Consider the following 12,614-nt stretch of genomic DNA (forward strand, 5'->3'; position numbering starts at 1 on the left):
TTACATTTTTTGCTACTTGCAACTGAAAAATCATTTTATTATAAACTATACATACACAAAACCATGTATACTATACCTTATGAGTAAGAGATATTCCAAGGTAACTTTGATAACTTTTACCTCTCTAGCTGGCTAGAATGTAATGTCACTAAATTCGTATGATCAAGTCCACCAAAAATCTTGCCCCAATCTACCTTAACCAACAACATGGAATGTGTAATTTTTCTTCTTAATTCCTCTAAACATTGAGCATGATACTGTATATAAAGTAGTTGCTCAATATTTTTATAATAAAAAAATTCTATTGCAGATAATTCCATTCAGTTTCACTACCCTTCATATACTGCATTCCTGAAACACTGAAGTAGTTTTACTTCTCTCCTGCCTTTTCGCCTTTGCACATGTTCTCTCTTGCATATACCCCTTTCTCATACCCTACAAAACTATTCATCCTTCAAATATTCCCTTAAACAATAACTCCTAAGAAGCTTTCCCCTAGCCTTCTAGGCAGACTTAAATGGTCCTTCTATGTATGCTCTTATTGCCCTTAGTAAAAATTCTCATTGAACCAATTATCTTACTGTTTCCTATTTTTCAATTACATTTTCCTGTCCCCAGTAAACTATAAACTATACCCATCTTTGAATGTTTACTCCTAACATAGTACTTGGCACATAACAGTTACTGAAAACTATAAACTATGATATTTTCAAACGAATGAACATATAGAACAGATTTTATAATCATGGGCCACACTCAAAATTGAACAAGAGACAATGCAAAAAGACCATGGTTGATGTTATGCATTCTGAATTTGTGGGCTAACTTGCACAAATCATGCTGGCAACATTTTATAATGGAAATAATGGTAACCTCCAATTTAGATGTATTAATCTAGGTCATGCCTAGCCATTCATTATTTCCTTGCTTTTGTGAAATTTTTATTGGGTATCACCGAAATTAAACATAATTCCACTCCTGATATCAACATCTTTTTAACTTTTAATCACTGGCATTCTGCAAAAAGAAAAAAGATGAAAAACCACACCGAGACACACTGGTTAATCTCAGAAAAATGCCAAAATTACTGTATATACCTGGTGACCATTCCGTTTTTGGAGAAAATGAAACCATGGAATGAGTTTCACCTCACTGAGCTAGTATACATAAGACTGTCAGAGTGACTATTATGAGATAATTTTATTTTTATGAGGTAATTTAGAGATGAAAGTCAAGTACAAAGCACATCTTAATCTATACCTTTACAGAACCCAATTATATTTCAATTATGTAAGTGGAGATATACACTAATTTGGGGCCTAATCATAAACATCAGAAAATATCACAATACCTCTTCCAATGTCTTTGCCTTCCAAATTCTTTAATGTAAATGACTTTCCTTTAACAATAAGAACAGCATCACCTTCCCACTTCTTGTGTTTTTTCTTTGAAGCCTTACACCAAACAACACTGAAATATTTAACTAGGCTAGCAGGTTCCTCTTCTTGTCCCTTAGACACTGTTATTTCTTTAGGGGCTGAATGAACTAAAATAAAATAAAAACGACATTATTAAAGATGACTTTAATATTTAATTAGTAAGGTCATTCAAACAAAAGCACAAGAAAATTAGATTGTATTAGGAAGTATGAAAGACTATTTGATCATACTCATATTTGTATTGTATAAACTGAGAAATTCAAATGTCAGGTGCTAGCATTACCATGAGTACAATGAAGGTAAATTTCTTACCATCCCAGTCATATGAACTCAGCTGAAGTATAACACAAAAACCACTGCCAACATTTTAAAACTCTAGGAATTAAAGATAAAATTTCAATATCCATGGAAAAATATCTAAAATTACATTTCAAACAAACAACTGATTTAATTAACAGTGACAGGACAAGTCAAGGAAAAGAAAAATAAGATCAGAGTTCTGTAAAGGAAAAACTTGTATTTTTTTTTTTTTCAAATAAGAATAAATGTAAAACGGCAAAGTAGGAACCAGACTAAATTTCATTAAAATACTTGTCTCCCAGTTAGGGAGTAATCAGGTTGGGCCATTGTTCTGAGAATTCAGTAGTGTAGGATCAGAAAGTAAAGTTTCTTCTTACAAAAGTTTGTACTTTTCTCAAAAACATTTCCAGTATCACCTTTTAAAAACACATCCCAAAAGGCTAACACAAAAAATTCCCCAGCAACAGGAAAACTAATATATGGTGACAGAAACCAGAAAGTGGCTGCTGCCTCTGGAGTTGGAGGATCAGCTGGAAAGGGGCAGGAGAGAAGAACTTGTTCTGAGTGGTAGTTATATGGGCACACACAATTAACAAAAATCATCACTGATCTTCCAAAAGCTATACATTTTATTGCATGTAAATTATACTTCAACTCAAAAAATACAAAATAAGACAAAATAAAGAATAACAGCAGAATAGGTTGAAAGGCATGTACATGATATTCTAAATAATAGTATCTTTTAGTGTTTTGAAGGAAAAACACCCAAACTTATCTATTAATTCAAAGTATACTTGACACTACAGACAAAATCTCCCCCGCCCTGTCTTACTTCCTCTTTTCCCCTTGGCAGTTATAGTTAAAACACCAGCAATCCCATGAAAAATACAGACCACCCTCATACTGAGTCCTAGCTCCTGCTTCTCACCTGACTTGTATGCTGTATTTTCAATGGCTAGATGAAAACTACTCTAGCTAAAAACAGCAGAATCTCATTCTCTCATTACTGAAAAGCCCTTCACTACGTATTTTACCAAATACACACTTGACCCCAGGTTGCTATCAAAGCAATAGAATTTACAAAACAAAAACCAAATAACTACTTTACCATTTAAAATATACCATCTACTTAAATAGGAAAAGGAAAAGGAAAAGGATAGACCCCGAGATCAGGAATGAGATAAAGATACCCACTTTCCACCACTTCTATTCAAAATTATACTGAAAGTCCTAGCCATTGCCATAACGCAATAAAAACAAAAAGCATAAAGATCAGAAAAGAAGAAGTAAAACTGTACTTATGCGTAGATAATAAGATTGTTCACACAGAAATTCTCAGGAAACCTAAAAACTCATGACTAGAATTAATAAAACAAATTTAGCAGTCACAGGATGCAGGATTCATATTCTTTTTCATATGTAAAAATCAATTGTATTTGTACAGACTAGTGAGAAATAATTGGAAAATAAAATTTTTTAAATTGCATTCACAGTAGCTCCAAAAGAAATACATGAGATACTCAGGAAAGTATCTAACAAAAGGCATCTAAGATCTCTACACTGAAAACTAAAGCTGTGCTGGAAGAAATTAACAAAGATCTAAATAAGCAAAGTTCCTATTTCATGGATTGGAAATTTCAATTTTAAGATAGGAATTCTCCCCAAAATGATTTCTATGTTCAATACAATAACAATCAAATCCCAGGGTGCTTTTGGTAGAAATTGACAAGTTGAGTTTAAAATTTATATGAAAATGCAAAGAACCTAGAATAACCAAAGCAATTTTTAAAAAAGAAGAAAGTTAGAGGACTTATGCCATCTGATTTCAAGGTACGTCTATTTTATATGATAGAAATATCATGTAACAATAATGAAGATAGTTTAGTATTGGGGAAAAAAAAAGAAAAAGACATACACATCAATACAACAGAATAGTGGCCAGAAATACATGGCAAATTGATTTTCAACAAAACTGGTAAAACAAATCCAATGCGAAAAAGAAAGTCTTTTCAACAAATGTTGCTGAATCAACTAGATATCCACATGGGAAAAGATGAACATCAACCATTAACTCCCCCGTACACAAAATGTAATTCAAAATGGATCATAGACCTAAACGTAAAACCTAAAACTACAAATTTGTACAAGAAAATGTGGGAGAAAATATTTGTCACCTTGAAGTAGGCAAAGGTTTCTTAGACACAATACAAATGCTGAAAACATAGATTATAAATTGAATTTTATCAGAATTTGAGAATTTTGCCTTTTGAAAGATGCCATTAGGAAAACAAAAAAGTAAGGCACAATAGGATAACATTATTCAAAACACATATATAAAACAAAGGACTTGCATCCAGAATATATAAAGAATCCTTATGGCTCAAAAATAAGACAACAAACAAATCAACAGAAAATGGGCAAAAGATGAACAGATGATTCAGAAAAGAATATGTACAAATAGCCAATAACCACATAAACAGAAATTTAACATCATTAGACACGTGGGAAATGCAAATTAAAAACACAATACAATACACTTCACATCCACTATAATGATTAGAATAGAAAGTCAGATAATAACAAATGTGGTGCAGATGTGGAGAAACTGGAACCCTCATACACTGCTGGCAGGAATGTAAAATGGCATAGCCACTTTGGAAAACAGTCTTGCAATTCTTCAAAGATTAAGCAGAGTTACTAAATGACCCAGCAATTCCCCTAGGTAAATGTACGTGGGTATACGCCAAAGGGAGATGAAAATACAGGTCCACACAAAAACTTGTAGATGAATGTTTAGATAGGATTATTTATGATAGCCCAAAGGTAGAAACAATCCAAATGTTCATTCAAATGACAGATGGATAAACAAAATGTGGTAAATCCCTATAATGGAATATTATTCAGCCATTAAAAGGAATAAAGTACTGATACATGCTACAACCTTGAAAACATTGTGCTAAGTGAAAGAAGCCAGTACAAAAGACAATGATATGAAATGTCCAGAACAGGAATATCTACAGACAGAAAGCAGAGTAGTGGTTGCTTAGAGCTTGCAGCAGGGCACTGGGGGCGCAGGTGGTGAAAGCTAAAGAGTACAGGGTTTCTTTTTGAAGTGTTGAAAACGTTCTAAGATTGACTGTGGTGATAGTTGCACATAACTGTGAATATACCAAAAATCATGAATTATATACCTTATATGGGTGAATTATATGGAATGTGAATTATGGCTTCAATAAAGCTGTTTAAAAACATACCACACACCCACTAAATTGTCTAAAATCAAAAAAACTGACCATACCAAATGTTAGCAAAGATGTAGAGTCAATTATATCTGGGGGAAAAAAAAAGCTGTAGAACAGCTGGAAATATTGCACCCTCTAGAAGGAATGTAAAACAGTACAATCACTTGGGAAAACAGTTTAACAGACTCTTAAAATCTAAACATAGGGGCTGGCCCCGTGGCTGAGTGGTTAAGTTCGCGCGCTCCGCTGCAGGCGGCCCAGTGTTTCGTTGGTTCGAATCCTGGGCGCGGACATGGCACTGCTCATCAAACCACGCTGAGGCAGCGTCCCACATGCCACAACTAGAAGGACCCACAACGAAGAATATACAACTATGTACCGGGGGGCTTTAGGGAGAAAAAAGAAAAGAAAAAAATCTTTAAAAAAAAAAAATCTAAACATATGCCTACTATAACCAGCCATTCTACTGGAAGGTATTTACCAAAGAGAAAATGTTATGTCCACAAAAAAAGAAAACATGTACATCTTCAAGCCAGGTAAACCAATCTCCCAAAAACCTGAAAAGCCATTGTCACTACTAGAATTCAGATAATTCATATGTTCATCACTGGCATTCATAAATTTAGAAAGTGAGTCCCGACTATCTTCAAACAATAAATTATCCTCAGAACCATCAAGGTTTTGTTCTGGGAAAACAAATGATACATATGTATCTTGAGTCAGCTGTGTCCAAATGCATGGCCCAATGAACTCTCATCAGTCCCTGAAGGACTCAGGCTGCTGTAATCCTGAGTGGAAGCCAAGCAGACAGAGGACTTACACGCAGTGGCCTCAGTTTCCCCACTTTCCTTACAAAATGAGGGTGTATGGACAAAGGGTAATTTTTGTATATTTCTCGGAGAGAAAACATGCTTCTAAAATACTAAGAAATATGGTATATAGTTTTTTCTTCTCCTCTATTCATATATTAGTTTGAATGTTTCCCATGTCATTAAATAAAAAAGTAAAATGCTTAATATCTGCTTAATGATATTAAAAATGATATTCCTACCCATCAAGAGTGTCCACTTCACTACACATACCTCAGCACAATATATTATCTTTACCAATTTTTCTCTAATTATATTTATTTTTGTTAAAATTACCATACAGTAAAATTGACTTTTTCTCTTGGTGTACATTTTCATTTAACCACCACTTCAATCAGGATACAGAAATAGTCCCACCACCCAAAAAGACTTCCTTCATGCTATGCCTTTTATAGCCACACCCTCACTCTCTGCAAAACCAATTACAATTACAAAAGCAATTACTGAACTGTTTTCCATTAATATAGCTTTGTCTTTTTGGAAATCATACAGTACACATACAACCTTTCAAGTTTCTCCCACTCACCATAATGTCTTTGATTCATCCAAGTTGTTGCCTGTATCAACAGTTTGCTCCTTATTATTGTATGGATACTGAAAGACAGTAGAGGTGTTTCTCTAGCTCTTAACTACCAAAGAAAAACTTGCTATGAACATTCATGTACAGATTTTTGTGTGAACGTTCATCTTTACCAATTTAATAGATAGAAATGGCACAAAGTTGTAACTAGAATTTCATTATTAGTGGTAAGACTTTTTTATGTAGTTACACTTCCTCTTTGCTTGACTCAACTAATGTCACATTACACTTAAAGGATGTACCTAAAATAAAAGAGTCCCATTTCTTTAACCTGAATTTTTTATCTGATCTGAAAACCCTCAACATTCATTCATCCAACAATTTACAGATTACCCAATACGTAGAGTCTAATCCCTAACTCTCACCCACTACTTATCGCAAAATTTCAATGAAGTCTTTAAGTAGAAAATAGGCATTAAAGAGAACTTGAGTTAGTAAGAAATTACATCAAAATTAAAGAAAAATATAAAACACTACTAAATTTTAATATGTAAATGGCTAACAAAAATACTTAAAAGTGTTGACCATGCTACAAGAATCAAGAATCCATTTACATCTTCCTTAATGTAGGGTATTCACTATACCTTCCATTGTTAAATTTTAAATAGGCCCTGCTCATTTAAAAAACTCCTGTCTATCCCTCTCCTCTTAAAAAAGGAAAACAATACATTTTGGCAACATGTAGCATTTAATAGACTAAAATGTGCCAGGTTGAAATAAGCCCACTCACTTATTAGAATTTATTAAACACTATGCTATAACTCAATAAATCATTGTTTTAGTAAAAGGGTCAAACAAGTTGATTCTTTTTTTTTTTTTTTTTTTTTAATGAGAAACTATGGAAGTGGAGGGAGAATTAGTGCATTATTTTAGGAGCAATAAAGAGCTCTTAACAAGGTCACTCTTGACTTACTACTTGTTAAACACCTTTCCCCACAGTAAATCACAGTAAGGGCCATAGCATGGAAAAATAAAGTCAAAATTATTCTGTGATGTGTTATGTTCAGGGATAATCTAGAATACATGCATAAAAACAGAACTTTTAATACCAGAAAGAGATGTCTCTGCCCATTGTTTCTACTTCAAATGCCCAAAAACCCCACTCGCTCCCTCCATTTCTTCAAATACCCAGTCACTCCTCAACTACCCGAGTCTGGTTCCAGTCCAGTCCTCCCTCAAAGCCATCCTTGTTAAAGGCCACTAAGGAGCTCTTTGTCAATAAATCTACAGGCTATATTTTAAGTCCTAATCAAAGTTCTCAAAAGCATTGGACAATGTTGACTACTTCCTCCTTGAAATATTGAACTTCACTTTTATAGCTCTTCTAACACACTTCAAATTTTCCTCTTTCTCCTTTGGTTGCTGCTGCTTAAACATCTTTGCCAGTTCTTACTTCTTAGTCTAACTTTTATTTACTGGAGTTCTTCAGCCCTGAGTTCTACGCCTTCTCCTCTTCTGGCTGTGTACCACTTAAATTAGCTCATTTACTACCATGGCTTCAATACCATCCCTGTACTAACTTCTTTTTTTTTCTCTAGCCCAGATCATGACTCTAGATCTGTACATCAGTATACCCAATTGCCTCTCAGACCTGTCCACATGAAGGTCTCAAAAACATCTCAAACTCATTATGTCCATTTATCTTCTCTTCAAAAATTGCTTCTCCTTCAGTTTTCCCACTTCTCAGTTGAAAGTACCACCACCCTTATTCGAGCAAAAGAAATTGGGAATCATCCGTGACATTCTCCACTCTCAGCTCCACAGCCAAACAACCACAAAATCCAGATGATTCTACCCCCTAAATGGTTCTCGAAGCCGTGAAAGTGTTTGCCTTCTCCATTGCCTCTACTCTTTTCAAATCATCATCTCTGACCTGAACTATTCTATTATTGTAGGATCTTCCCAACAACTCTACTGAGATCTTCTCTTGCCACCTTTATTCCCTAAAACCTTTTTCCATATTTACTATATTTGTCTATTTTTAAATGTACATCTGACCATGTCTCTCTCTTGCTTAAAATCCATTAGTCTTAAAGGTCTTAAAGAAAACATGCTACTTGCAGCCAAAGGGCCTTCTACCTCTCTTCCTCCAACATGCTTATCTAAATTAACTTCTACTTACCCTTCTGTACAGTTTAAATGTCCCTCACTCTCAAACTAGATCAAGTTGCCCTCTTATCTCAGCAATTAACTATGTGACAAATTATTTAATGTCAGCCTTCCTCCATAAAGTCCTGAGAGGAGGGTCTGTTTTCATCTTGTTCATCATCATATTACCAGAACAATCTGTACTTTTCAAAACTGCCATTTTGATTCCAGGTACATCTTGATTTCATCTTTATAAAAATATTTAATTAAAACAGAATTATCTTAAAATTAATTTTCACTGAGAAAGTAGCCTCCGAAATTAACTTTGACCTCATCTCTATTATTGTTCATTTTTATTTTCATGTTAATGAATTTTTACCTTCAGGATTGATTATTTTCCAAGCAAATTTTATAACAGAGATTTGACTCATCAGTCACTTTTTTATGTATTAAATTTTACTGATTATAGCTTTTGCCAACATGGGTTTTCTTTTACACCCATAATTTCTACCAAATGCAGTTTTGCTAAGTCAAATTTTGCATACCTACATGTTATCAAGATTGCATTATTCCACCAGTTTTTAGATAAATTGGTAGTTGTCACATGTTATTTTTGTTGTTTTATCAACCTTGATTTTTCCCAAAGTTTTGAGGGCTTTTAGCATTAACAATAAAGATAAGATATTTTGATCACTCTTTGAACTCTAAAAAAAGTTTGTGGTGTGCAATTTTAGCTGATTTTAATCAGTTTTTTGTTGTTTTTTGAGGAAGATTAGCCCTGAGCTAACATCTGCTGCCAATCCTCCTCTGTTTGCTGAGGAAGACTGGCCCTGAGCTAACCTCTGTGCTCATCTTCCTCTACTTTATATGTGGGACGCCTACCACAGCATGGCATGCCAAGTGGTGTCATGTCCGCACCCAGGATCCAAACCGGCAAACCCCTGGCCGCCGAAGCTGACCATGCACACTTAACCGCTGTGCCACCAGGCCAGCCCCTAATTAGTTTTCTTTTTGCATTACTTCTACTAGTAGAAGTCACTGTGCACTGAATGAAAGACTGACAATATCTTTCTGTATTTTTAAAATTTGTTCCTATTTTTTATCAGGTTATACAAGAGAAAAATGTAATTTCTCAAGATTGCTGTAAAGCAGGGGTAAAATGAATGTCTTCATCAAAATGCCTGGAAAAATATCTTAGAATCAAATATCTTGTATTGCCAGCACCTGAGCGACTATTATTTCCAAGACACTAACCCCACAAAAAGCTGAATAGAACAAAAGACAATAATTAAATTCTGAGAATTCAGAAATTACTTATAGTTAACTTTGAAATACCATAAGATTCTCAGACTTAAATATATCCTTTCTTTTGCACAACAGCAGAAAGAGGACAAAAGCATGAACTATGGAGCCAGATTGGCTGGATTTGAATCTTGAGTCTGTCACTTATTAGCTTTGTGACTCTACTATTTACCCCACTGTGCCACTTTATGAATCTGTAAATGAACATAATACCTACAACACAGACTTGTTGTGAGCACTAGATTAACTAATATATGTAAAACTCTTACAACACTACTTGCCATGTAGTAGGTACTCCTTAAATGTTAACTACCATCATCATCACCTTGCCCTCGTCCCTTTCCCATTTAGTCCCATTTTAAATGTAGGCCACAGGGCAGGGAAGGGAGAGTGTGAGTAATTCCAAAAAGTAGAAGATAATTGGGAATTAAACATATACGGAACAGAATCTCCTCTATCTAGACTACCTGGAAAACATAAAATGTTGACTAACTTGCTACATCCCAGACTAATCGCCTTGAACAATTTCACTGTAACTGTAATTTTATTTCTAAACTTGGTTCTGACCTTCTTCTCCCTTGACCCTGTAATGTACTTCCTAAATCAATACCAAAAGTAGTCTGCATAAACAAAAGACTTTAGTGACCATCAGCAAGATTCACAAGGTAAAAATGCTTAAAACCATGCTTTGATAAAGGAGAAAGAGATAATGTCATATTAATATTTATAGTGGACATTATCATCTTAATGAATGAATTCTAAGCATAGTCACTCTAGGGTTGGATGGCATAATTATACATTTCATAAACCCATGCCTTTAATATTCTTTTTTTTTCTTTTAACAATTCTAAATACACACATTGTTTTCAATGGAGCAAATGAAACTTTAAACGTCTCATCCATTAACACATAACTGCAATATAAATTTAAGATTTCAAACAGTTTTTATTACGCTAAAAAATATACAAACATTAATATACAAATTCCTTTGAACTGTTAATCATCTATAGTTTTCTTTACCTAATAAAAGAAATTAAAAGTCAACTAAGTACAAATAACATTATGTATAAAATAAAGTAAAAGACATTTCTTTGCTTTGAAGATCACTTTCAGAATGATACTTTATAAGTATGGCAGAACTACACATTTCATCATATTTCTCAATATCTCATGTCAAAGCATATATGCAATAAGTGCTAAAATAGAAAAAAAAATCATTAAAACTACAATACTTCCAGATATCTAAACTATCTGCCCAGCATTTTCAATTCATTTAAAAATCAGAAGTCATTCATCAATTTCAATTCTGACATTCCAATCATTGAACATGCACAGCTTTATTTAAAAAAAAAATGTTGATGGAAGCATAAAATAGTACAATCACTTTGGAGAAAGGTCTAGTAGTTTCTTAAAAAGTTAATGTATATCTTCCCTAATCCAGCCTTATGTCCACAACAAATTTATACAAGAATATTCAGAGAATCTTTATACATAATAGCCAGTATCTGGAAAGAGCCCCGAAGTCCATCAAAAGATAATGGATAAACAAACTGCATTATATTTACATAACGGAATGCTACTCAGCAACAAAAACGAATATTAGGAGAATGGATGAATACGAAAAACGATAAGATGCGTGAAAGAAAACAGAAACAAAAGGTACATACTGGATGATTCCAATTATATTAAGTTCCAGATCTGGTCAAACTTATCTACGATTTTTTAAACTTAGAACAGTGGTTGCCTGAGATGCTAGGGGATTGATCAGGAAGGAACTGGAAAGAACTTTCTGGAGTGATGATAGCGTTCTAAATCTTGATAGGGGTTTAAGCTACACAGGTGAAGTCATCTGTTAAAACTCCTCAAATGGTACATTTAAGAATTGTGCACTTCACTGTTTCTGTATCTTACCTAAAAAACCACGCACGCAAATAAATATTGAACTCCAGTTCATAATATTCATGCTGAAGCACTTAGGGGGAAAATATTCTAATTAATTCTGAAACTTGTTTGAAAATAATAGTTTTCTTTAAAAAACTGAATTGATGGATGGAGAGATGGATAAATATATGATAAAGCAAATATAGCAAAACATTAACTGCAGAATTTTGGTGGTAGGCATATGAATGGTTACTGTAAAATTCTTTGACCATTTTCTAAATGTTTGAAGGGTTTCTTAATCTTTGTAATAGAAGTGAATTCACACAAAATTTGAAAACACAAAAGATCTATTAACAAAGAGTAAGTCTAACAATATACCCATTTTAGTTTTAATTGTTTGGACTAACGTGGGTGGTATTTTTATTTTTATTTATTTATTTTGCTTCCACTATTTACAAAGCAATTAAAAACTAAAGATAAAAATGTAAATTCAAATTATAGCTACTAGTTTCAATCAAACAATTTAAAAGATATATAAAAATATATTGAACCAATTTCTCAAAATCATATACAAAGATTTAGCATGACAATGTTTAAATCGATTGTATATTTTAAGAATTTACTCTTTTGTATTTAAGTATGGCAACCATATTTCATCTAATTATTTTTAAGTATTGACTATCAAATATTTAATTGATTTTGAGAATTTGTGGATCTTAACACTTGAAAAAATAAATATATTATGGTATTCAGACATGGTACACTGGGCATCTATTATAACACAATCATCTAAAGAAATTTACTTGAATTATGCCTCCTCAAAAAATTTTACCTCTATGGCACTAAATTCTTTGTCTTATGGCGCACAAAAAAGAGTAGAGAAATCAGTACAATGTATTACCTTGTATCTAAA

The 12,614-nt window shown here is 33.4% G+C and overlaps 1 protein-coding gene across 5 annotated transcripts in view; it reads right to left on the reverse strand.

Moving 5' to 3' along the window:
- RAD54B (RAD54 homolog B) overlaps positions 1–12,614 on the reverse strand; it is a 115,872-nt gene that overhangs the window by 56,826 nt on the left and 46,432 nt on the right. For all 5 annotated transcript variants that reach the window (XM_023648697.2, XM_070222327.1, XM_014728198.3 and 2 more), the window contains one exon: positions 1,352–1,546. In XM_023648697.2, coding sequence (XP_023504465.2) covers positions 1,352–1,546 — 195 coding nt within the window. The remainder of the gene's footprint in view (positions 1–1,351; positions 1,547–12,614) is intronic.

This window comes from Equus caballus, chromosome 9 (assembly GCF_041296265.1).
Source record: "Equus caballus isolate H_3958 breed thoroughbred chromosome 9, TB-T2T, whole genome shotgun sequence".
Taxonomy (NCBI): domain Eukaryota; kingdom Metazoa; phylum Chordata; class Mammalia; order Perissodactyla; family Equidae; genus Equus; species Equus caballus.